The sequence below is a fragment of the Athene noctua genome, chromosome 13, assembly GCF_965140245.1.
Source record: "Athene noctua chromosome 13, bAthNoc1.hap1.1, whole genome shotgun sequence".
NCBI classification, from domain to species: Eukaryota; Metazoa; Chordata; class Aves; order Strigiformes; family Strigidae; genus Athene; species Athene noctua.
Window position 1 is genome coordinate 8,442,175 of NC_134049.1, and position 27,248 is coordinate 8,469,422.

General features: G+C 43.0%; 1 protein-coding gene across 1 annotated transcript in view; it reads right to left on the bottom strand.

The window, feature by feature from the left end:
- AGBL1 (AGBL carboxypeptidase 1) overlaps nucleotides 1–25,858 on the bottom strand; it is a 268,409-nt gene extending 242,551 nt beyond the window's left edge. The window contains exons 1-3 of the mRNA XM_074917492.1: nucleotides 25,720–25,858; nucleotides 24,901–25,032; nucleotides 22,388–22,481 (exon numbers count right to left, since the gene is read on the bottom strand). Of these exons, the coding sequence (XP_074773593.1) occupies nucleotides 22,388–22,481; nucleotides 24,901–25,032; nucleotides 25,720–25,843 (350 nt within the window). The 5' untranslated portion in view covers nucleotides 25,844–25,858. The remainder of the gene's footprint in view (nucleotides 1–22,387; nucleotides 22,482–24,900; nucleotides 25,033–25,719) is intronic.
- Between the last annotated feature and the right edge of the window lie 1,390 nt (nucleotides 25,859–27,248).

The following is a 27,248-nucleotide window of genomic DNA, read 5'->3' on the forward strand; positions in this document are numbered from 1 at the left end:
ATGCCCACTTCATATACCAATGCTTGTTTACATCAGTAGACGATAAATTCTGCATCAAACTGGGACATCCATGTCAGAATTAGCAAGGAAATTCCATTCCTTTCTCTGTTTTCCCAAAACAAGTTTCACCCCTGTCCTCCCTCCCACCAACTTTAACTGAAAAGAAAATTTAATTTTTTTTAATCATAACAATGTCTTGCATTACAGGGGCATGTAAAGGTACCTACGCAGATCATGGCTTGTAAGAAAGATGCTAAAACTTTGTGGTAAGACTGCTTGCCCCACGGAGCTTAGAGACTAAGTAGCTAGAGGGGAGAGACACAGATTTCTGTTGACCTTCTGCATCATTTCAATGGGCAGGTAAGGAACTCAACCTGCCTGAGTCAGTCTAGCACTGGTTTGAATGGGAGCTGGTCACTGACATTTGTGGCTTGAAAAGCTGAACTGTGATCCTTGCTCCCCAACTATCTGGAGGCAAGTTTCTTCCTCATGTAGTATAATCTCCCACCAGCCCCACAGTCTTTCTTTTCCAGTCATATTCTTCTGGAGCAAGATCATCCATGTTCTAACATGGTTTACTGTGTCATAATGAATGTTTGAAGTTTCAAGTGTCCATAGCTGATTATATAAATACAGCTACAAAACCCTCCATGCCCAAGGATTTCTTAAAATGTAATCTCTTTACAAACCAATCCCCAAATAAAATCGTATTAACTTCCATACTGAGCCAATTATCATCCTGCAGCAAAATATAAATATTCTTTGTCACCAAGCTACTGATCATTGTGTATGCTAAGAGTAGCCAAGACCAAGAGATATTCAAGAGCTGGTTCTTGCAGATGTTGGGTCAACATCCCTATCTAATGTCATTCCTTCATAATGCTGTTGTTGAACTCCGACAGATTCGTTACAAACAAACTACAAAAGAAATGCACAAAAATACAGATAGAACAGGAAATCAGTAGCTAAAACTCTCTCCAGTGGAAGCACAGTCATGCTCTCATTGCTTCTTTAACTCCACCCAAACAACAATCATTCGGCTAGTAGAAGGAATACTGCCATCCATCAGCTATTCAGCATGACCACTCAGTCCTTCCCTGAGTTTAAAGTTTGGAACAAAGTAAACAGCTCTAAGCACGTTAAAATTCCATTCAGAGCATCTCCCAAAGCTCACACTCAGGTATGTGTCTTGTAAAGGAGACTACATTACATACCTACGTTTGCAGGCATAAGGTGATGTCTCAATCATATCCCAGCAAGTCAGAGCAATGAAGGAAGGACCAGAATGTTTCTGGCTTCAAGCAGAAGAGATCTAAGGATTTCCTGTAGACATCTGGTTTATTTTGGGGTCCCTATGAGCATTGCTAAGAGTTTCAGTAGAGCTATATCACTGTCATAATGCCAATACTGTCAGCAAACCTCCCATCAACCAATCAGCAAATATGGATTCTCCAATACTTTTGGGGCATCTGTAAACCACATTGTATCCAGACAACTTCATTCATCCTCAGAGGACCACAGACCTCCCAAAACCATCTCCTCAGTGTAATCTCCAATTCCTACTATCTTTGAGTCCCCATCCTCTCTAATTCCTCATCACACTTGCCCCAGAAGACCTAAACCCTTCCTGGCCATACCATAGATGGCCCTTCAACAGCCTTCACCACTCCATGTCACTTCTCCACGATTGGAGGGAGCTGGTCTGGAGGGAGCTAGCTGGATTTCCCACATCCCCATCTAACAGCCTAGACACATCCTCATCTCTGTCCATGCCTGTACATAGTATGGCAATAAAGTGGAACCAAACCAATACATTTCATCTCTTCAAGTACCTCAATTCATCACAAGGGTTTTGGCATAAGCATCACACAGTGTTCTGTATGTCCTACAGCATGTACTCTACAGTTAGTCATAAGTAGATGCAGACCCAGCAGACTGACCTCAATAGTATGCAAGGTTTTAGAACAATTTTTCAAATAAAATATAATTGAAGACATGAGAGTAAACTGCAAAACAGATAAAACGGGTTTAAGAGATAAAATGGACTTACCAAGAGTAGATCAAGCCAGCCTGATCTGGTATCTTTCTTTGATAAGATAACCGGTTTTTACAGACAAAGGAAATGTGGTAGAACTCATTTATCTGTACTTCAATAAAGCATTTGATATGGTGCCATGCTGGAAATTATTAGCCAAGCTAGAGAACTTGAGGATTAGTGTAAGAATTGCAACATGGGTAAGGAACTGGTTAAAGAGGCAATGACAGGAGTTGTGCCAAAAGAGGAATTATTATTCTGGAGGGAAGTTATGTGTGGAAGTCTTCAGGGATGTTTTGAGACTGATCTTATTTTATCTTTTCATTAATGACCTTGGCACAAAAAGTCAGAGTATGCTAACAAAATCTGCTGACCGTGTGAAGTCAGAGGCTGCTGCCAATATCAGGGAGTTTGGAATATCTTTCAGGAGTAACAGGATGTTCTTGAGTTCTGAAGCAATAGAAATGTGATGAAATGTAATAGTCAAAGTGCAAGGTTACACATTTAGGGTTTAATAAGAATTGCTGTTATGAGCAGGGGCTCATAATTTGGAAATGAGTAGGACACCCTGTATATATGACCCCATTAGAGAATGAGGACAAGCATGACCCCGCAGGGTGACAACCATGAAAAGGACAGATCAGGAAAACCACTGCCAGTGGAGAAGGGAAAGCATGAATGTTTTCGTACAAGGCTTCACCTGAACAGCTGTGTGCAGTACTCAGAAGGAACTGCAGAAAACTACTAACAAAATCATTATGGTAACAGAGACATATCTCATGAAGAGTCTTAAAGATCACAGTTTTGTAACCTTAGCAAAATGATGGTTAAGAGGTGACTTGTTTGTTCTCCACAGACAAACTGTGTGGGGGAGAAGTAAACACTGAGGAAGGCAAAGAGCTACTTAAGCTGAAGAACAAAGTTGGCACAAGGACAAATGGGTATAAAATGGCCATGAATAAATTTCAACTGGAAATTAAAGGATGGGTTTTAAGCACTGGAAAATGAAGCTCTGAAACATTCTCTTGGCAACGATGGAATGAACAACCTAACGACTTTGAAAAGGGAGCCTGAATTGTTTATAATGGGACCAATAGGCTTAGTTGCCAATGAGGAAAGGGTCTGAAAAAAGTGACCCAGGAATGACTGTAGTCCTATATCCCTACATTTTAATCATAGATAAAATGGAAGTGAAATGAGAAATAGGTATTCTAAGCACAAAGTTAATTAACCAGGCCAGAAGAGAGCAGCTGCATCAGCTTAAACTGAAAGTCCAAATAGTCTAGTACCTTGTAGCCAACAGTGGCCAGGGGAAGCATATAAGACCACAGCAAAAAAAGTGCTAGAACTTCCAGAACAGACTCAGACTCCAGCAATTTGCAGTCCAGAGATTTCATAAGCTAGGAATGGTGCCTTTGGGAGGCTTTTTATCTCTTAGTTGATTTTGCTTCCATATATTTGCCTGGACACCTTTGAACTTATGCAGACTCTTAGCATCCACAGTTATGCTGGAAGAGGAGTTCACACCTATACTGTGTAAAGAGTTATCTACCTGCATGTGTTTGAAGTTCGGAATTTAATTCAGCATTGTAATTTACACTTTAAGTTAGCTGTCAGCAAGTATCCCCAGAATATTATCTATCTTTGATTCTGAACAAGTTCAAACATACAAAACACCCTATGGGAAAAAAATAAGAAGTCATAGAAGAGAATGCAGAATGGACTTTCACTGAAAACAGCAGCAAGTTGATGGATGCATCAATAGGCTTACATCAAGCCAGGCAAATGGTGTTTGCGATAATATCGGCACCTCTTAACACCATATGGCAAACCAACAGAATCTTTTCTGGCATCAGAAGACATAATGAGATGAGTAAGCCTGGGACAAGACAGAGAGAAAGAAGATAATAAACTGTGTATGAGAGCAAGGACGGGGATGGGGAGGAGGGTGATGGGAACAGGAGGAAAAGTTTAAGAGCACAAAAAAAGATGACTTGATGAGCCATATGCTAGACCAGAGAATTTGATAGTGTGCCCAGTGCAGAACTCTGTATTTGTCTCAAGAAGGGATGGGGGGGGGGGAAGAAATCATTAGAAAACCTGCCAAATCTGTCCAGATGCCTTCCTCCGATTTTCTGTTCGTTGTGGTAATACGTTAGTGAAATCTGAGCTGTTTTGTCAGTCCCAGTGTATCTCAAAGGAGACTCATTTATGTATTTCAAAAAAAAGGGATGTATAAATAAAGTTGTCCTGTCTTAAAAGGCATAATAATAAATGCTGCTCCATAATCAGAAAACATTAAAAACTCCCTGTAGTAGCAGTCAAGACAGTCACTCTGAAGAATGGAAATCTTTGAAGTGCTTCCAAGTCAGCAGCTTGAATATCAGGGCAGGAGTACAACTAGGAGACAGATAGACAAATGTAACTTCCAGATCCTGTGCTTAGGAACCAGGAGCAACAACAAAGAAAAACTCCGCTTCCCAAGCCAAAGCACAATGGGATTAGCCAGTAAAACCAGACTGCTAAAAAGCCTAGACAAAGGAATCTTATGCCTAGGGTCACCCTTTCAGATCCGAGTTACCCGGGCAGCGTTAGCTGGAAATCACTGCCGACAGAGGAAACAAAGCCAGGATCTCTCTGAAGATTTCTTCTACACTCTGATCTCACCTTACAGGTTGTAGCACTGGGCAGTATGACAGACAATGCTGTGCCTTTGTTTCTGTCTCTTGAATAGATAATTTATTTCTATTCCACCCCAGTATTAAAAACAAAAAAACCACAAAAAAAACTCCTGAAAAATGAAAATCCTCTCTACAGAAGAGATGCATGGTGGGATTTTAAGACTCACAGGACACATTGATGTTGGTGCCCTCCCTTCAGGACTAGCTTGGAACTATGGACAGGGAACAACATAGAAGCCAAATGACTGAACAAAGAAATGATACAAAAGAGCCCTGCAGATCAGCCTCCAAGTAATTTAACTAGCCTTCCTTGTCCCACGAGACTGTACCTTTTATAGACTTAAATATAAAACATCCTCTTCAAATTATTGAAGAAAATCCAATAGCTTGGTGCTTCATTAAATACCTCTTCGACTTGACACCTGATCTAATTCCTAAAGGCAATCACACCTGGATAAAGAAGTAAAGCACTATTTTTATAGAAATGTAAGAAAAGGTTCTGCCCCTTCCCGGCAAGCCATATTGCTTCAGCCCATGCTCCCTCCTTTTGCCCTTCACCCTGATATTTCGCAGTATACTCACTTGTTGCTGTCATGTTTATTTATATCACAAGCAGCGTGGGGCAGGGACCATGCAATATGTGTTTGTACAGCATCTAGCACAATGGGAACCCTGACTGAGGGCTCAAGGTATTACAGTTTACAGGCTTAAATTCCCTAAGCTTCCATAGCCCCTGTCTTTGGGAGGAATTAAGTGCCCTTGAGTGTACATACTGTCTGGCTGCATTTTGCCTCCACCCCCTGGGACTTGTACTTAACTACCAAAGTTTATACAGTCACAGAGCAACTCACTCAAAAGACAGTTTCACATTTGACAACTGAGACACATTTAGAAACAACATGTAGGCACCATGGCAATAGGTGCTTTATAAATCCTACCAGAAGGTAAAACTCATCTGAGACAGATGCCTTGAATAGTCATTTCCCTTGTGGCCCAGAAATACAGATCTTAAATATGCAGGCATTTGCACAGTGATTTGTTTTCTTTTAAAGGCTTAAAACCATCAGCTTCACAAGTCTTGGAAATATGGGTGGGCAAAAGCTACTTATGCTGCTGGCATTTTCATAGCACTGCTGGTCTAGGACTTATGCAAAAACACCCATCATGTCCACTTTAATTCCAGCTTGTTAGCTAGGCATTAAAACTTATGCTAAAGGCAAAGCCTGTTCACAGCATGCAATGTCCTCCACACTGCCAACAGGTGGAGTTTGGAGATCCAGCTGTTGTGCACATGCTTTCAGTGTAATCCTGAAGGAAAACGAATAAAAATCACACACTCCTTTTCTAATGGTTATTTCAGTCCCAGGGACCAGCTTTTTTTTTTTTTTTTTTTTTTTTTCTGTTTTTCCTGGAAAAAAGCACACACTGTCTTTACTACAAATATATTTCTTCTATGGAACCTATTCTCTGTGATGCAATTCATTTTGCTGAAGAGAATTAGTGAGCAAACAAAAAAATGTACAGAAATTAAATGCATACTAAACAGTATTTCCTCCCCATCTTTACAGATTTATAAGGCTATTAACTCTAAGAGGAGAGTTGTGAGGAAGAAAAAAAGAAGTGTGCATAGGTGCCAAAATCAATGCTAATAGCCAACAAGGCTTAACAGCTAAAGGAGTGATGATTCCCTGCTTTTTAACCCGACAAGAGATTCAGAAGTGAATTTTCTCCTATCTTGCATTTTGGTGAGCTGAAGTCAATATGTTCTCAATATGTTCTCCAAAAGACACGCTGCTCCCTGTAGAGAAGTTATAGCTATGATGCAGAAGCCCCAGTGCGAGGTCCTCTCTTGCTCTCATGGTTAATACAACAAGCATATCTCGGTTCCCAGGTTCAGCTCAAAGCCTTCACTATAGCATCTTCCAAACTTTTCTGCCTGCCCTGGAGCCTGTTAGGTTAAAATCAGTAAAAAGGTTTAACTTTCCAGCCTCTTTCATCTCTACCTTCCAGAAAGAAGAGTCGCTCCAGGGTTATCCTCCAGACATCCTTACAAGTATCCTACTCACTCTCATGTACAACAAGTACAGAAGGAGAGACAGCTGTAACCTAAAAATCCAACCTATTCTTTACAGCTCTAAATTAAATTATCTTCAAACTAGTAACAAAGAAAAACAAGGTACACAAAATATGCTTAAATCCTTGCCAAAAAAATGCCCAGGCATTTCTTACAGCATGGTGCAGAGCTGGCACTGCTTCCTCAGGCAGAAGCTATACCTCAGAAGATTTCCCATTCCTGTCAACTCCCTCTCCAGGGTCAGATGTCACCAATATGGCTGAGGCAGGCTGTGACAGCTTGTCATTCACATCAAGATGAAGGGGCTGGAAGGATCACAGTCAGACAGGATTCTTAACAGATTCATCACCCAGGCAGTTTCAGGCTGACAGTGTGAGAATCCAGCTCTCCCACCCAAGGGACACATGTAGGGTGACTGAGAAAGGGTCTGGATGCTATCCTTGATTGATTAAGAGGAGCGGTGAGGATACTCATCAAGGCCACATTGCTAACAAGCACCAGAACAGCCCTACAAAACATCTCATACACAATTAAAGCGTGCCAGTGAGTGGGGTTAAACCCCCCTCTTTTACCTAGACAGATGTCTTCCAATCGTAATTCAGTTACTAGTGAGAAGGAGCCCAGCGGTCTGTTGGCTCACTCCTTAGATGTCAGTTTTTTCATAGCTTATCTACACCCAGCAGCCTTTGGTCCAGAGAACTCAGGGATTAACATGAATATTGTGCTCACAGCAAGGTAGGTGCTCAGTGCTTGGGGGAGAGACCTAGCCCCATCCTGCTTGTCTCTGGGTTGTTCTGCCTCAAACTTTTCCAAACACCGTGTACACCCAGGGTAAGGGCAGGGAGAGGGACACAATCCACACACCTGGTGAAACCCTGCTTACTGCGGGATGAAGCCAAAGGGCACTGCTTGGTGATGCTCAAATCTCAGCAGGGCACCTGTGGCTTCTGTCCTCACTAAGAGAAATTAAATTGCAGGTTCTTTGCCACTGGGGAGTCTCTGATGGTGAATTATAAAAGAGAAGGTAGAGCTTAGGGGTACCCAGGATTTTATGATGCCAGAAAATGCACCTGTAATCACACTATATTGCCTGCAAACAACTGCAAGTTGTTTGTTTGGGGTTTTTTTTAGGGATACTATCAACTGCTGGCAGGGAGATATCCAAGGGCAGCCTGTGTTGCCGACAGTCCAGGTAGTGAGGTATCTAACATGTCACTGCTTGTGCCCAGAGCTATTTGAGAGCACAAAAGGGAGGCTGGTTTCAAAGTAATCAAGGCTAAGAGCTGTAGTTCTCCCTGACTACTGGTTAGTGCAAACCATCTCTAAGGTGGCAGTAATCTCAAGGTACAACATCTTTAAAAAGCATTTCGTAATGAAAGGTGCTCTTGAGCTGTAAAGCAGCAGTGTTTGAAATAGCAACATTTACTGCGTGCATCCAGGCTGCTGCAATGGATGGGAAATCTGTTTTCATTTCAGCCATTCTTGCAGTCTCACTGCTTAGGATTTTGAGGTTTGTTCTGTTTGGGGTTTTTCTTTTGGTTTGTCTTTTTAACCAAAAAAAAAAAAAAAAAATGTATTTCAGGAAAACTAATTTTAAAAATGTGTACAATTTAAGAGACTTGAAAAGAACATGAAATATGAAAGCTGAAGGACTGAGAAAGCACCATCTTGCTTGATCTCTAGCAATAAACAAGGCTGACTTGGTGGCAGCTTCTTCTTTAAGCAAAAATCAGATGCTCCAGAATAAAAGAAGGAATGACTGATGCTGAACGCAAGATGAAAAACTGTGTTTGTTCTTTTTAATCTAATGGTACTGTTTCCATATTACAAGGCTCTAGGAATAGATCTATCAGTTTGAGTTTATATGGCATTTCACTTTCCCCTCTGGTCCTATTCAGACGAAGCACATCCATAAAGTCCAGCCAAAGGAAACTTAAAGCTTAAAACCTCTAGGGAGGAGAGCTGGCTTGCAGAGTTGCTTTGAATATGCCAGAGCAAGAAGCCATTTCACGCAGGCATAGCTACTGGAATCATTCTCCCTGTGCTGCACGACAAGATGCAACTTGGGTGGTTGTGAACTGGTAATAATACCACAGCACAACCTTACAGCCCTACCCAGTTCTCCCTATTGGTGAGTATCCAGTTACAGTCTGCCTGTAGTACTAAGGCCATGGTTTGAATGAGTGAGTAGCTGTTTACACATCAGCTGCAGCACTGACAGCACACAGTGTTACATCCACGTTTGTGGTCAGGAGCAAGTGGAAAAAAGATACTGATGCCAATTAATCTTCTTGCATGCACCACTTTCCATTTCTCAATCTCCATGTACTTCCCAAGTAGGGAAGCATCATTTCCCTTGTTATACACACAGGTGTCCTGGCTTCAGCTGGGGCAGAGTTAATTTCCTTCCTAGTAGCTGGTACGGTGTGTTTTGGATTTATTATGAGAATAATGTTGATAACACTGATGTTTTAGTTATTGCTAAGTAGTGCTTATCCCAAGACAAGGACTTTTCAGTTTCCCATGCTCTGCCAGCAAGGAGGTACACAAGAAACTGTGAGGGATAGCCTAGCCAGGATAGCTGACCCGAATGAGCCGAAGGGATATTCCATACCATAGGAAGTCATGCTCAATACATAAGCTGGGGGAGTTGGCTGGGAGGGGCTGATAACTGCCTGGCAACTGGCTGAGCATTGGTCAGCAGGTAGTGAGAAACTGCACTGTGCATCACTTGTCTTTCTTGGGTTTTCTCTCTTTTTGTTATCTTCCTTTTCATTGCAATTATTAGTATTATTATATTTTATTTTATTTCAATTATTGAACTGTTCTTATCTCAACCCACGAGTTTTATTTTGGTTTTTCCAGTTCTCCTCCCCATCCCACTTGGGGCAGAGGAGTGAGCCAAGCAGCTGTGTGGTGTTTAGTTTCCACCTGGAGTTAAACCTTGACAACAGGTTAGGCAACTTCAATATATTGCTCTTACCTAAATCCCAAAGGATGGTGGTCAGAGTTATTGCTGCCTGAGAAGCTTACATGGAAGTGGAATTTCAACAAAACATATAGAAGAAAATACGCAGAAGCTGTCACCTATTTTCTCCTGTTTTCCAGCTACTCCCACTTTTCATCTCTTCTGATGATTGTGTTCCCTCATGTACATACTTAGCTCTTCAGCACTGAGTTTATTGTGAATAAGGCACTTTACAGTTTGATGGTCCTACCTGATGCCGCCAAATATGAACATGCTTGGAAATACTGGGGTATTTGTTTGTAAACCATGTGTGTACACAATACTGAGTTTAATTGGTACTATTAGTCCCAAATTGAGAACAATGCATAATCATGCTTGAGAAACACAAAGTAACATCCTCTTACCGATTCACATTAGGCATCTTGACCCAAATTTAAAAGGCATTTTTATGTCTCAACATGCAGCTAGCACTCAGAAGGATTTTTCACAGCCCCTTTGTACACTAAGGTCAGAACTATTTTAGCTGTCTGAGTTAGGCCTTTAACCTGCTGAGAGGCTTTCTCTTATGGTTGTATTCCCTTTCATCTTCACACATCTGAGTATCTCTGAAAATCCAGACATTCATTCAGAAAACTCAGCCCTCACTGACCTAGTCAACACCAATAGCCAGTTTATAAGGAATTTTTCAAATCTACGTTGTATGCAAAAGGAATGCCAATTTTACCCAGTGTGTTGTCAAAACAGAGGACTGCAAAACACCTGTACAATGGTGCTAGAAACATACAGCACTGAGTAGTGTTGCCTCAGGCAAGTACAATAAGCATGAAGTCTTTGGGAAAATAGATGTTGCAATTGCAGAGCAGGGAGGAAAGCTTATTAACTTGCCTGGGATTTTCAATAAAAGGTTTAGCAGAAAAAAAGCCATCCTGCTATTTGCCTCCCTCTGCCATGCTGTGGTTTCTGTCTTGCTTGACAGGTGGGAGGAGGAAATGAGGATGCTGCTGTATTTGTGTAGTGTATACACAGAGATGTGTCTTTGCAAGAAGAAGCCAAGGTGTGGAAAGTGAACAACTTTCACACTGCCATGCAGAAGCTTTCTGGACATAAGATCTCCAAGTTGTGATAGGAAAGGCAGAAGAGTCATCTGAGGACGTGTGATCAGGTTCAAACTAAATAGGACAGATGTTGTAAATAGGGATGCATCTTCTGCAGAAGCTGCTGGTGTAAGTAGGCTGAGCCACCATCACAAAAGGCCACAACCTCAAACAGCAGCAGATGCACCACCACTCCAACACCCACTGTGAATTTGTCCTTCTCCCGCCCTTGTCTCTGCAGCTCAGGCAGGAGAGAAGTAGGACATCTTACTGCAGGGAAGGCAACCTATGGGCTGCAGGTCAGTGATGTGGCACTCTGCAACCACCGTACTTCGGGATATTTAGCATTTCAAAGAGCAACAATCGGCTATATAAAACGGCCATGGGAAAGACATAGGTAGGAGTTCTGAGAGAGAAAGAGAAGTATGTTTAGTTTAGTAGTATGCCCAAGAGTCAGACAAATAGTATTCTCTGTTAGATCACCCACGTTGCCTTCCATATAGCACTTTGCCCAGCTGGTAACTGAGATTCAACATGCAGGATAGATTAAGACTTTGGAGAATGAGCAGGAGGACTGCACTACTACGGGCAGCCGAGGCACAGCCTCAGGTTTCATCCCCCCGTCTGAAAGCAAGGAGATTTGAGAGCAGGCAGTATACACCAGCCCTGAGTGCAACATAAGTCACTACAACATCATGGAGCTTGCAAGACTGGTTGAAAGCCAGCATCTGGCTGTTGTGGCTGATGCAGCCAACCGCAGACTAATGAATTTTTTCAGTTACACATGTATAATTCCTTATTAAGCAATAATCCTGTCACATCTTAGTGCTGGTGCCTGTTCTTCACAACATTTAGCTAGAGGATTTAGAAGGAAGAAAAAGTCAGTAACAAGCCAATATGCAGTAAATACTAGGTCAAGTTCTCCTGATATTTGCTGTTTGAAAGCTGCAATGTCACACTGGCATAACTACAGGGGCTTTTTGAAGCAGTAATTTGCAGAAGCCTAAGTAATAAAAGTTAGTATCTTTTTTTTCCTCTCTCCTTTCACTGGAAACCTTCCATCTCGTATAATCAAGCCAAACTCTGGGATTTGGAAACAGACCATATCAAAGCCAAGGCTGGTAGAACTTGAGCTGTAAATATAAGAATGAAGCAATGGGGATAAATAATTAAAAAGCACAGTAAAAATTATGAGCATTATCGGGATGGTTCTCCCACGTGCCCTTGTTTTTTCCACACAGAAAAATCTGGAAGGTAGTGAAAGCTGGAATAACCACAAATATATAAATGTGGTTTAAAAAACCAATGAAAAATAAGAAGGAAATGAAGCTTTTGAGTAGATAGTGAGAGATGTTGTGTCATTACAATGTATGTTCTATGGTCCAAACCAAGCCCAAACTTTATCCATTTAACACAGGAGAGGAAAGAAACTCATGGGGTAGATGTGCCAAAGATATGGGATGATTTTCTCTTCTGTTCGGCAATAGTCTGGCTGTTGCTGCAGCCTGACAGGAAAAGCTTGGTCTCGGAGCTGTGACCTTTCCAAGTTTTACTCTTCAAGGGGGAGTTTCCATTCCCAGCCCCAGAGCTGCAGCCGTGTTAAGAGTCAGCAGCCCTGTTCTTCCTCACCAGCCACTTCCTCAAGTTTTCAGTTTCTCCTGTCCATGTTCCAAGCCCTGTCTCTGAACACATCCCAGAGCAGCTCAACTCCGGGCTTATTTACAGATTTTACTGGCATTGCTGCCATTCCAAGAGTTGCCCTGCAGATAAAGAGACCATGAAGAGCCCTGCCAATGTTAGCAAGCCAGAGACCTGTGCTGCATCTGTAGCACTGCTGTTATAGAACCTTCTCTTCCTAATAAAACTCATTTAACCTGCATTTGGTAAAAACTCTAGTGTTTACAATTTCTCCTTTATACTCTATAATCGGTGCTCAATAACTAACCAAAAGAGCCTGAAAGACCGTGAAGACTTGGGAGTTCGCTCTCTCCTGCCCACTGGAAAGGAGTCGGTTGTGTTGCCAGTGTACAGCTAAAACCAGCTGCCCCGCTGCTGCTACAGCTGGTGTGGCTCCAACACTGCTATCAGGACAGGGAATCCTAGTGTAGAAAGGCTGTTGCTAAGGGCTTCGAAACTGTGTCATATAACTCTTCTCAGGGCAGCTCTAATCACTTTTGTGCTTTAAAACCACCGATAGTTCTAGAGACTGGCTTACATTTCACCTGACAGCACTGGTGGAGCTGGAAAAAAGCCACAGCAACCCCAGGAAATTCTTAGGGTTGTTTTTATTGTGGGGACAGCACCTGCTTGAAGTCAGCATTGTGCGAATTTTTTACTGTAGGAGCTCTGCACTAAGGCTTCCTTTCATTGTTGTTTCCATCAAATTTCCCTTGTCTACCTCTGGACAGAAAGCTTGTGGGAAGGATTTCAGAGCTGCTTTCTACCCCCTTCATAAGGGCAACAGGCTTCTCGGTGGGAGGAGAAATGTCAATAAATCAAGGGAAAGGCAAAGGAGAGGAGATTCCTGAGCTCTCATATGCGCTGACACATGAATGCCTTTATCTTCATCTTCTCACTCTCTGGCCTCTAGCAGAGATTCACACCATTACCCAACTCAATGATTTCCAAGGGGGGATTCTTTCTTTGTCTCCTTGACACAAGAAAATGGATAGATGTAAACAGGCAGGATGGGAACCTGCTCTTCACCTCTATGAGCAAATTCACACAGGCTTTGCTTAGAAATCCCTTGTCTCCAGTCCCAGTCCCCCAGGGCTGTCTGGTTGATGCTTTCTGAAAGCATTGGCACTTAACATCCACCTCAAACATACCTACAAGGTCACAGACCACGTTGCTCAACCTTCTCCCCACTCTGCCGGCTCCACATTCTCTCCACAGTCCACTTCAGCTGCAGCCTGCCTGAGCATAGAGCCTTTCATAAATTCACTACTGCTCTTCTCTCACCTTCCTCGTTTTCCCCAACTCTCTATCTCTGTCCTCGCCAAATGCCTCAGTCACAACTGGCTGTACCATCACTACCCTTATGAAGGCATTAGGAAGGTGCAGTTTTAAGTGTATTCATTGAGAATATGAAAAGTCTGATCTCGGGTGACTTGCCCACAGTAACAAACTGTGTCTCAGATTAGCACTTCAGACATGAGAGATCTTTTGCCTTCTACCTTTTACCTTCTTTACCCTTATAGCCCTACCACCACTAGTGAAAATCTTCTCTCTGCACCTCCAGATCAGGAGCAGCTTTCCCACTCCTTATCTCTCAGATAACCCATCAACTTCCAGAAGCCACCCCAATCCCCTCATTTCTCCCCAGATTGCAGAATATTTTGTAATCCTTCTAGATCTGTTCTCGGTTTTTAAATTTTGATTTATTCCACTCTGTTCCTTCTGTGCTACTTACAAAATGCTTAGTATAACCAGTACACACCAGTCTTGACCCATCTTTCTATAGGACTATCACAAGCAGATACAGAGAATCTTGTTAACAATAACGATCCATTTAACTCTGGGAAACACTCTGAGACGCAACTGACGCATGAAATAAAGTCCTGGATGGGAATGGCAATGGTTTTTCTAGCTCTGTGGGAGATACACCTCAGAGATCTTCTAAGAGGCAATGTGGTTGCAATGCAGTGAGGCACCCAAGTGTTAGCTTTAATCTAGTTAGCACGAGGATCAACAGCGAGACAGATACGGCAACATGAATAATACTCCCAGACTGGATAATATGTCCTAAGAAGCTCGGGTAGCCCACACTGGAGGCCCTGCTGCAAGCCTTAACAGTTGTTAGCAGAATGAGGTAAATCAAACCTAGGGCGGACAGAATCTCCCACCCAATGAGCAGAGAGTTGCCTGCAGTATAGGCATACCCAAAGCCATCATGTGAGGTCAGCCATGAATTGCATCTGCCATAGCCACCGGGTGTGAAAAGTCAAGAACTTGAGAAGAGCAGCAACTTGCCCTCATACCATCTTTCCAAATATAACCTGCTAGCTCACCAAAGGGCAAGAAATAATGGACATGAAAAAGGCCTCCAGTTGAAAGCATAGCTTGTTTTTCAAACTGTTACTTCTATCCAAAATAGATGTAACACATAATCTAGATTTAAAAGAAAAAAGCAAACATTTCTTTCAAAATAACAGCCTCACTAAGTGGGTCCATTTATAAACCAGTTGCTCCCTTCTCATGACATACCAAGTTAAGCTTAGAAGTGGATTTCTCTTTATATAGTATTAATTTGCCAGTTTTTTTATGCCACCGAGGTAGCTGTGTGCTTAATCTTGCCATACCAGAGGCTACCAAGAGATGGCACCAGGGTTTCTGTATGCAACATGTTTGTCCAGCCATCTGGAACAACCTTGGTATATGGTATTACTCTCTGCCTCATCAATTCTTCATCTATTTTCAAATCTCATCTGAAAGCATCTCTTTCTCCCTTGCCTCTACCTCTTAATTTTTCAATTTTTCTCATCTGCTGCTATTAACGCTACAATGCCAGTAAAGTATAATTCTGCAATGCAACTCTATTTACTCTGCAAAGCAGCACCAAGATACCATCAGTCTGAAATGAGATTTTATAACTTATTATTAATATTAGAACAGATCGTTTTTTGAGAGAAACCACACAGACTGCTAAAAGAACAGAGGAGAAGGAACTGCATAAAACTGGAACACCTTTGGCTCCAAGATCATTTCTTCTATTACAATGGCTCCTTACGTTAAATTTGAGCACTAGGGTTTATTTACCTATCTCTGTTTCATGTTATCTGAGATATTAGTCCAGTTGAAAAGACAGTTGATATAAACAATTTTTAAGACAACCCTTTCCCCCTTCTTGCTGGCATCATCTCATTCAGAACAGTATTTACCAGTTTTGTTTAGCAGGAATTGTAGGCTAAATCCCATGTAGATCAAGACCAGATGGGAAGCACGTAATTTAGTTGTGACATAGGTCAAAAGAAATATTTCAGCCCCTCCTGTGAATTTTCTACAGGGATAAAATGAACCAAATAGCAATTTGAGAATAAGCAGGCACTAAGCATTGATTAATTCTGACCACATTCCAATAGAATTGTGTGTTACTTTCCAATTAAGTATCAAAACTGCTCAACACGACTAATTGCAAATCACAGACTAACAAGAGGAATTAAGGATGATTTGCTTTTGATCTCCTATCAGGAACCATTGCCAAATAAACAAAATCATAAAGCTGTATGTGGGGCATTCCTCAAAAATATCCACTCACAACAGCTACCATATCAGGTTGCAGAGGAACGAATCACCGTGTTGGTGTGTTGAGTTTTTTCTCATTCTCAAAATATTGGCTGGCAACATCCACGCAACATGTTCTTCTGGTCAAAGAGAGAGCAGCTGAAAGTTTAGGACAATCTAGAAGATGGAATTGCAGCAAATGTGTATGGTGGTCTACCAGCAAGAAGTTACCCAGGATTAAGGCTCAGGGAATTCTATCTGCCTGCACTGGGTCTAGGACAGATTTGCAATTGAATCTCTTCCATGTGTCTCTCCATCATTCTTAACAGAAGAGATAATTCGAGTATTTGGGTCATCACTGATACACATCTCCTCTCTTTTTGTTGAGATAGACATAGCTCACTGCCATTCCGATTTCTTCTGTCGTTAAGGCCACAGGAGATCACTTTTACATCATCTGTTGATGTGGCAGCTTGGTCGCTTTTCAACACTATGGGCTCAACGCCTACATTTTAGCTTGCATCAAAAGCACCAGTTCCAAGATGAGAAAACAGAATCTGTTGTGTGTAAATAAGACGAGTTTTACAGAAAAGCAGGGTAATATATATATATATTCATATATTCAAAGCCTATTTTGAAGCTATATAGAACCTCCTAACTTTTATCTTCAGCATTTCCAGGGACTTTGTATTCTCCTTGGTCAATCTGACACTTCTGATTAAATATGGACGTGTCAGATTTGGGCTTTTAGATTTATATGTGCTCTCTTGATCACCTTGACATTCCTCTTTACTTGCATGAGCTGCTCTTTCAGTACTCCAGCAAAAATCTTCCTCTCAGCTCACACTGTGACGAAAGTACATGATATAGAAATCACTTCCTGACAATAGCAACAGCATCATTATTCTTGCATGTTTCAAATTCATGAGTCACTCCCCACTTCAAACTACCCCTGAGCATACATCATTGAAGAAAAGACAAACAAACATGTTCTCATTTCCTCATGGCTTTTTAGCCCTGACACTAGTTGGAGAGGACTATTTTCCTAATCTCTCTCAGCAACCTGACACAACCTTAAATGCCCATCATGCTACTTCCAAGTTATCCACTCCAGATTCATCCTCCACTCGGCGGAGAGAAACAAACACTGCCTCAAGTTTCTAGAGGCAAGCATTTGATCCAGGTGAAAAGAACTTGCTCCTTTTTTCCTTTAGTATGCAACGAGTCCAGATATCCACCTCCAATGGAATAGAGTTACATGAGAGGATTTCCTCCCTTTAATGGAAAGGATGATTATTGGCAAGTGCTGAGGAGCTAGGACCATCCAATAAGTACCAGACATAAGGATTGTGATCAAAAGTCAGAAGCAGACAATGCTGGACATGAGCAAAGGCAGATAATTTCTGCATATCACATTTTCTAGTGAATTAATTTGGCACCATTCCCAGACCTTTTTTATTCACTTTCAATGTTTAATTAAGTAGTCAAACTTTACTGGAACAACTCAGTGCAGAAAGCCAAGTTTTGTGAATATTCACAGAAAGAGTTTTTAATTCTGACAAATACTCATTCTTGTTGCAATGTCTTGTATGAGCTTTATGTGAACACTTACCAATAGCCAGCTCTGCTTAGTATGGTAAATAGATGTATTCAAAGAGCTTTGAGAAACAAAGACATTTTAAAAGACTCTAAAGTGTTTTTAATAAAACTGCAGAAATAAGACTGAGTGCCAACCTTTTAACAACAGGAAAAGATAATGTAATGGAGGGAACAACTCAGACACGAGTCACACCATCATTTGCCATTTTCTAAAACACAGGTCTTCCTCATATGAAAGAATCATAAATTCTGAGTTTTTATTTTCACTCACTTTGATAATCTACCTTCAAGCTGAGGAGTCCTAGAGGAGACCTGTACAACATGTAGCCACAGACAACATACAGCCTCCAAAGCCATTGGCCTGGCATGCTGGCAGCCTGAGGAAGGTATCTGATGCTCAGCCACCGGGAGACACAGTCTTACAGAAGGTCCTGGATGGCCAGAGAACAAACATCTGCCACTGTCACATTCCATATCCAGCTGCCCACACCACATCCAAATATCTCTCAGAACAAATAAGTTGAGAAAATAAGCCAGGGTGTTGGACACTGGAAAGTAGGAGAAGGGTAGAAGATATGAAACATATGGGGAATAAGTAAGGTAGAAGGTGAAAGGAGCGGGGACCGTTACACTGTGTGGGGCATCAGGGATGTTGCACTAGAGAAGGTGTTGATGGAGTGATGATTTGAGCGTCCCACACACACACTCGTATCAGATATCCCAGCTACTGACATAAAAAGAACTGAGAAAAACAGAACATCATCTGGCTTTATTTTAAACTGCCCCTATAAAAGGTATCCGAAAGCTTTCTCTGCAGCACAGCATCATGAGAGATGAGTAAGACAGCCTAGAATCTCCATCTCACTTGGATTTCATAGTCCTTAACTCAAGAGCTCTCTAAACCTCAGCGAGTTTCACTTTTTTTCAATGTGGTTTTTACTTCAGACATGGGTAGCACTGGAGAGATCCACAGTTATGGCACCAGCAACCTGAAGACCTCAAATGCCTAACTAAGACTAATAAAGTCCATGAGTCACAGTCTCAGGGGAACCAGAGCTACTTGGCACACACCCAGAGAAGGTCAATTGGAGCATGGGAGACTATTTCTAAATAACCCAGAGCTTTGCCACTGGGAAAAATAAATAGAACTATGTATCTTGTTTCCACATCTTAGCTGGCTAAATAAATAGCTCTCATAGCACATTCTCCAGGGCAGACTCTTAAAGTGACCTTGGTCCTGCTGCTGCCCAGGACAGGAGAATGCGGGTGTACCCACAAGAGAAGTGATGCATTTTTGGTGCTGCATTCCTGGCAGTTGATCAAAGGACAAGGGTAATCTCAGCCCCCACAGTTGCCAGCTGTTCCTTCCCAGCAACAAGGCAAATTGTGGTGGCACATGGTTATGAAGCAGAGAGAAGGTATCCGGAGCAAATACAAAGGGAGGATCAGAGGCTTGCTGGGAGGGCATTGGAGTTTTCCTCTGTAGGCAGGTTACAGATCACTGTTCTCTTCAAGTTCCATAGTGATAGTCAAAAAGAAGCAGATGTTTTTGTGAACAACTGACTACACCAAAATAACTCACTCTGGATTTCAGCATACCTACGGCAACTTTGGGAAGAGCTACACCAGTGTCAGATGACCAGCAGCACATGCTGAACTAGACAAAGCACATGACCCTTTTTTTTAGTCTTTCTCCCTGACAGAAAACTCATCTGTAAGCTTCTTCTCCCTGTCAGACTACAATTGTTTAACTACAGAAGCTCAAAAAAATAGAAGGACATTTCACAAGTACCCACCTCCATTGTCTGATGACTGTAAAGATGCTTTGGATTTTCAGACCATAGATATCCCTGGCATTCACTAATGTTGGGACAGAAGATCTGTAACCCACCCTGCAGTCTGGAGTTCTGGTCTCAGGACATAAATTCTTGTCAGCACCATCTCTTAAAGCTGCTTGCCACAATAAGAGCAGAGTTTTCAAATAGACTTCAAGCAAGCACAGTCCCTACTAAAAAATAAGAAACTAGTGCCTTTAAATAGGCTGCAAGCATTTTCTAAAACAAAATAGGTTTGTGTGCTGCTTCCGATGTAAAACAGACTGTCTCCACTGAGCCATTGACCTGCTCAGCTGTTCCTAGTTATTAAATGAAACAAGTGGCTTTGAGCCCCAGGCAAGCCAGATGAGTGGCTACCAGGCTTCAGCTGATTTATAGTTCTTGCTCGTTAAACCAACTGTAGGTGGGAGCCAAATCACCTTTTTCTGTGAGCTAGGTCCCAGGAAAGGTTTTATCCTCCATTTGTACACTCATATAAGTATGTTTTAAGGAAAGCACAAATGTTTTAGGGGGAATAAAAGGAAATTAGGAAACTGAGCTAGCAATGAGGAAGCTCAGGTAGATAATAATTAAAGTATAAGATGACTTTTTTCAAGGGGGAAAATAAATCCAAGCGTTTCAGCAATAAAATGGCTTATTAACAATAAAACTGGACTTTTATTGAGGGAAATTTTGAGTTTGTATTTTCTGATGTGTGTGTGTGTCCCAAATGGAAAAAAGGGTCCACAGAAGAGTTCAAAACAATTCTTGTACATCAGATAAAAGGAAGAAAAACCCAAATGTTGCATGTGGACAATCTGGAATCATTGAAATCAAAGGAAGTGTGTTGCTCTGAAGGCTATTTCTTTCCCTCTCTGCTTAGAAGTGAGTATTCTAGACTACTTTACAGCCTACATTACAACCACCCTCAGCAGCACTAGCTGCATTTCCAAATGAATCTCAACAAAAAGCCAGGCTAGAAATGTGTGACAGATACCAAGTTTCCCACTTCCCTCAGAGGAAACAGAGAGTGGAAAAATCAGCTTTGCACAAAATTCATTTAAAAAGCCTTTATGTAGCCAGTCCTATTTCTTAACAGAGAACTGATACAGGCCCAAGTCCCTTTACACGCAGATCCTGGCCTACAAAGCAATCACAGAAGTAGAACTAACACTAGTCTAATCATAGATAACACTTCCTTAGGAAGGAAACCAGGGAACTGATAATTAAGCACAGGCATGGACCTATCTATCACTTTTGTTGGCCTCGAAAGTCAAGCCTAACTCTGGGTCTAACTCATCCTGGGCACCCCTGACGTACATAAAGCAGTTTTCCAGGCTCCCTGAATCTTGAAGATTAGAGTTATAACATGATGCCTGAGGGGAATCTTGGTGGGTGCTCAGATATCCTAGGAATAATACCCTAGCAATAATACTTTTTGAGTTGGGTAATATCCAGACCTCAGTGTAGGAAACATCCTGATATCATACTTTTGGACAGACCATGTAGACAAATCACAGGTACTCTGGCAGAGAGCGAGCTGCAGCTGTGAAGCAGTTCCAGGTACTTAGCGATGTACTAGAAAGCCAAAAATGCAGGCAAAAGTGAGTTGGCTTCCATTAACAAGGCAGCTGCAGGAAGTTGTGTGTCTGCTGGGCCCACTCAGTATCTTATTTAGCAAAGCAAACTGTTCAAATTTTTTTTATAGCCCCAGACACGTAGGCAGAAGAACTGGAAGAATGCTGCATTTAGCAAACAACAGTACAATGTGTTGACATGTAAGTTCATCACTTGTGGCTAGTGGAAATTAACTCGAACTCCTTCCCGTACAATGCATTGTGTAACTGGCAGTATTGGGTGTACTGGTATCAGTCTTTGATAGTAACAGCAGGATGGATGTTATTTACTGGTGCCCTCATGCAGAGCGACTGGCCCCCACTTCAACCACAGCTAATAAGTAGCAGTCAAACTGTTGTGCCATGTCTGTCCATCCACTTCTCACCTACACGTGATGCTCAGCCTAGAGCTACTTCCTCAGTAATCACCAGCCATGAACCGCACCCATGCCAGCTCCATGCAGAAGCCAGAACTGACTGACTGTTGGCCATGTCCTTGCTGAGACATGCGTGAACAAGTAGGGACCGTGCTGCACGAGGCATTGCACGTCTAAGCAGGAGAACTGGCAGGTTCTGTGTTGCTTAAGCAAATGTGATTTGTGTCAGCAATAAATTCTTCCTCCTTTTTGTAATGAGCAAGCCACAGAAATGTGTTATGTTCTTCTGTGGATGTTTTCCACGTTACAAATTTTTCCTTGAAAAGCATCTGAGGAAGTAGTCAGAATGGACATCTTGGGGACTAATGTTGAGCATTCAGATGGAGAGACAAAATGAACTTGCTGTCTTCAGAAAAAAAAAATTTGAAATATTTGGGATGAGCTTAAAAACAGGCCCAAATTAATACTAGTAAGAACTGTCATACTTCAAGAATATCATGATGACCTGGTCACAAATGTCTGCAAAAGGAGGATGAGGCAGCACTGCTACGATTCCACTGTACCTGCCCCCAGGCCAGTGGTGGAAGGAGTTTCATGCTGAGGGGTAGGCAGGAGCGGTCTGCTGCCAGCACATGCTTCTCAAAATCCAGTCCTGACTGGGGAATGAAGGACTGCCATCACTATATAGGGTACACTACAAATAAATGCCACCAGCATGAATCATGTGATGAATCACGGTATTAACGTGTCCTTCAGGGAACTATTCATGCCTCTTAAAAAACCCTGCAGATTTAAAGTGAGTGAAAATTGTGCATCCATTTCTGATTTCTTTGCCTCTTCAAGTGGAACCAAAATTTTATTTCTCGCTGTCCTGGAAAGATGAGCTCCCTTGGGGCTACTGCCTACCTGACTGTCCTGACGTGTCTCTTGCTGTAGGGGGTGATGACTTTGAAAAGCAGCTCCATGGCTCCATTGATGCCAAGCGTAGCTCCTGTGGTAACTAAGCCGATAAAAGAGAAAAGCAGTCAGATCTGAAGCAGACACTCTGCAATATTGTGTTTAGGGATGAGGCAGGTAAGGGAATAGTTGTCCTTGGTTCTAGGAGCAGAATTCTCTGGGCTCCCAACTGGACTTCACAGGTCATTTTACAAACACAGAAACTGAAGCACAAAGCTGTCCGTGGACACAACCTGAGCCAAGATCCGATACAAAACCAGGCCTGCAGTTCTTTCCTCAGTCCCCCAAAGCCCCTTTTTCTATAAATATTGTACTCTTCAGAGAACAAATCATAGTTAAATAGGGTCATGTCCCAGCAAAATGACAGGGCTCAAATTCGTCCCACATTTCCCACAGGCAGCTCCATGGGGACAGTTTATTTCATAGGGTATGGAAGGCAGTTTTCTTTCTGTGCTATTATTCAGCAGTATGGAAGTGGGTTTTGGAGGCAGGGGTGCTTCTGAATGCAGCTTAATTTCAGCTACGCCAATTTTACTTTTAAACTTTCACTTGCTAACATACTAGGAACTTTTCTAGATAGATTTTACAATCAATTCCAAAAATGCCTGATGCATAAACTAGATGTTTTAGCCAGACCTCTCCTCTATGAGACAGGATCTGTGTGTAAAGAAGGGACAAATACAGCCCTGAAATATTAAATGCAAGTGAACAGGGTGAAAGGATCAGTAATCAACAGCAGCCAGAGGGAGACCTGGCTGCCTGCCCACTGCTGGGTTTTGACTGTTTTGTAAATATCTCCCAGTGGTCATCAGATTGCTGCCAGAGGGTCCATCATCTCCTGCAGTCCTACCATGTCCCCGCCAATTTGTCCTGTGATGGAAAGCTCTGCAAGGCTTGCCAGCTACTTTTGCAGTAGCTGGTAATTCATTAGAGACAGGCAGTGGACAAGGCTGCGTGAATTCATCCTGCCCCAGAGCGGGATGTAGGCTGCCACACGCAACTGGTGGCAGGCTGTGATGGGAGCAACCCAGAGCAAAGAACCGGTGTATGAGATTGTGGCAAGGACTCATCTTTTCTGCTTTCATACCTAAGCACTCTCATAGTTTTATATGCTTCTAGATCCTGTTTAGTTCCACTCCATAAAAATAATTTTTAAGGTTGGGAGCATTTAATCTCCTAGCTTGGTACCACCGCCACACAGACCTTCACCTAACCTCCCCTGTAGCTTCCCAGCTGGGTCACACAGCCCACAGAGTCAAAGTTACTCGTGGAAGGGGGAAGCACATCTGGAGAGTGCAGGACATACCTGGAGAGTAACAGAGATGCTCCAACAAAGGAGCAGAGGTGAGGTTCTGAGGTCTGACATTAGCAGAAAGGAGGCCAGACTGCAGTTTGCATCCTAAAACCTCTGCAAAAACTGCAGCTGGACTGGGATGCAGGTGCACTGAAACAGGGAGCAGGGTAGTGTGTAGATCATCATTTTGGGTAGGAGGCAGCACAAGGTCACTACACAGCTGTGAAACCCAAATAAAGGCACGTTTCAGCTTCTGGCCTTGGCTGCATTTTCAGTCACACTCAGCCTTTCAAATACTGCTTATCGCAGGGAGAGAGGTTGAATGTTGAGGCTTGGCTGCTTGCCTGAGAAAGCCCATTGCATGAAGCTAGCTCCTGTACAGATAGAAGGGACCTGCAGGGCTGGGCGCCAGGAGTGCTAAATCTTAGGATGCATATAGCAGGCTGCAGACAGGATGGCCGTCAAGAATTATCTGCTGGGTGAGGGATGTGAGGAAGGGGAGGAAAGGGTTAGAGTGAGCAAAGGGAAATTTGTGCTGACAAACTCACTGCTCTGTAGCAGGGAAAGCCTGTATGAATCTGTAATGATCCTGGGAGAGAATACTGGAAATCCCCTTGCTTGAATAATTTAAAATGAGGGCACTACCAAGCAAAAAAAGCTACGAGAGTGCATGGGGAGGGATGCTAGACAGAAGACCAGGATCTAATATGTACTTCCTGAGGGACGTTGAATGAGTAACTGACTTCTCTTTGCCTCTGTTTCTCCACCCATATTTTCCTTTTCCGTGGAGCTGGTCCGAGGATCAATATAATCAACAATAGTGAGACATTTGGCTATTATGGTAATAGCATAGAGACTTAAGGTACCTAAGTCTCAGAGCAAAGGAGCTGACTGTTTATATTCTAGAATAGGAAATCATTGCCATGAATATTTTTCACTACAGCACTTTTATTTTCAGAGTCCACAGATGAAATACACTGTAAAGGCTGTATAGGCCCCTTGGGGAGCACCTCCTTCTGCAGTTGTTCTGGCTTTTGTGCCTGATTCTGTATATTCACGGTGCATGCAGGCACTAACCTTAGGGATGATGTTTCTTTGCACTGAAATGACTAAAAAAGAACTCTGGTGGTTGTTACACAGAGGGACGGAGGAAAATCCAGGCACTCACCATTAGAAGCACAAACCCGCAGGACCCAGAGGCAGTGGGTGAGGTACAGGTGGTGGCCCAGGTTTCTTCTTGCCAAGCTCAGTATTGTATCAGTTGCATCTGCCTTCTGCACTTTCAGCCCAAACTTCTTATCTGTGAAAAGCAAGAATGAAGCTATTACAAAGACCAGGTCTCTGCAGCAGTGCTGATAAACATACTTTCACTAAATCTTATAACTCAAGATCTCATAACAAAAACGACTGCCTTCTACCTGTTGGGTGGAGGGTATAGGATCCCCTTGATCTTGTGTTTTTTCTGATGGGTGTTCCTGGTTCTGTCTCAGGGGGGGCAGAGCATGGTTTCCCCCAGTCTATCTCTCTTGCAAGAGCTGCCAGCTCCTGGTGGGTCTCTCCACTGCCCCGGCATTCCCCTGCCTCAGGAAACCTCCCTGTACACCAAGATCTGCCACTCTGCAGCAGATTGGGCTGACAAAGAGAAATCATATCTTAAGATTTCATTTAAGTTAAGGGAAAACAACATAAAATTTCTACTGGTAGGGCTTTCAGCCACAAGGCCAACCCAAAGCAGAACATGGATGTAACGTGTCTACAGTGAATATACGTGAAACAGCTCTATGCACTATATGTGAAACAGCTCTATGCACATGTACGCCCTTCCTGCCTTGTTGCAGGCTCTCTGCCTGGCCAAACTGCAGACAAGAAGCACACCCCAAAAATAAACTCACAGCTGTCTATCAGGCATACCCCAGTGCTGGTTATTGCTGGGTCTGTCCATTAGCGTTGAGTGGTCCCCCCCAAGATGCCCTCCCCTCAGCAGTACCTCGCTGGCCGACCCTGGCGAGCAGGCGAAGCAGGGGCAGGAGGGTGCTGTGGTCGGGCGGCTCGGGCTGGGCAGCGGCGGTGAGAGCCTGCAGCAGCGCCTCGCTGCCCCCTTTGCTGATCATGTAGTGAATTCGCCGGCCGGACCCTGGGGAAAAGAAGAGAGACTCTGCTCAGAGCATCCCTCAGCCACCGCTATCACAAACCCTCACCCCGCACAGAGCACACAAATCTCCCATGGCTTTCCAATGGTGTTTTATTGCTGTAAACCCAAGGGCATTTGCAGAATTGACCCAGGCCCCTGCATGGTGAAACCATGTGCTCTGCTGCCTCTTGCTCTAGCAGTCATTATCTTTACAAACCCACGTCCTGAAGAATTTTTTCACTGCGCATTGAAATGCGACAGAGAGGAATAAGCAGAGACACCAACAGGTTTCAAAGGTGCAGAAGGCTCAGTGATCTTTTCTTAGATACTAGAAATTAAACAAGCAAAGGACTAAAGCTGCAACAGGCTTCTGCCAAATGAAAAGGAATCCTAGGGAAGCTTTGGAGACAGCTTTCAAACAAATCTAGATCTCTGAAGAAACCACATGCTAATTCTGTGAGCCCTACTGTGCCAACAAACATCGATCCATGGGAGACCGGCAGCAACTTCAGGCTCCGTGGTTGGAGGAAGCCACAGATCCAGCTCCTGGAAGGAGACAGTACCTCCTGTCCTCCAGGTAGGCAAGTCTCCCATCTAGGTGAGGAACAGCACTGCAGGGCTTCGAAAGAGAGGCCCAGCTGCATGGGTGATGTCCACAGTGGGGATCCAAGGAGTGGGGAACGCCGATGCGAGCAGCCACGCAGCTCAACTGAGTTGAGAATTGTTTAGCAAATGCCATTTTTGAGGTGGAGAAGGAAGGAAAAGAAAAATATTTTTTCAGTTCTTTTGCCACTTCACTTATTTTTTCATATGGCTCGGACACACGCAGCAACATGCCTTCCCTGCAGCCCCGAGGTGGAGGTGCCTTTTGGGGAGATGCTGAACTCTCTCCATTAGGGAGTCCCTGTTCTCTGGGAAGTCAGGCTCCTCTCCCTGTCTCACAACTGCCTCTCCAGTGGCACCAGTGAACATTTCTAGTGGTTGACTGTCAGGGATTATGAAATACTTTGAAACTCACAGGCATCTTTTAAACTAAAAAAAATGAGACTTTCTCTGGGTCTTTTTTTTTTTCTTTAACTTACTGAAAAAGCTCAGTTTTCGGAACACAGGAGTAAGGACTGCTTATCTTAAGACAAAATTCCTGTTTTGTTCATCTTGCAAACACCTGGCCAAGTTTATAGAGGCATGAATTCCCAGACCTATTTGAGTAACCCCTTTCTGCCCCTAGCCCACAGGTATTGCCCCAAGAGCTTTGCTTCCTTACCCAGAGAGAGCAAGTCAGTGAGGACACTGAGAATATTCAGGATGACATCCTTGTCACAGGAGCTCTGAAATGGAAACACACCAAATTTAGGGATCAGTTGAGAACAGTGAACTTATGCTAC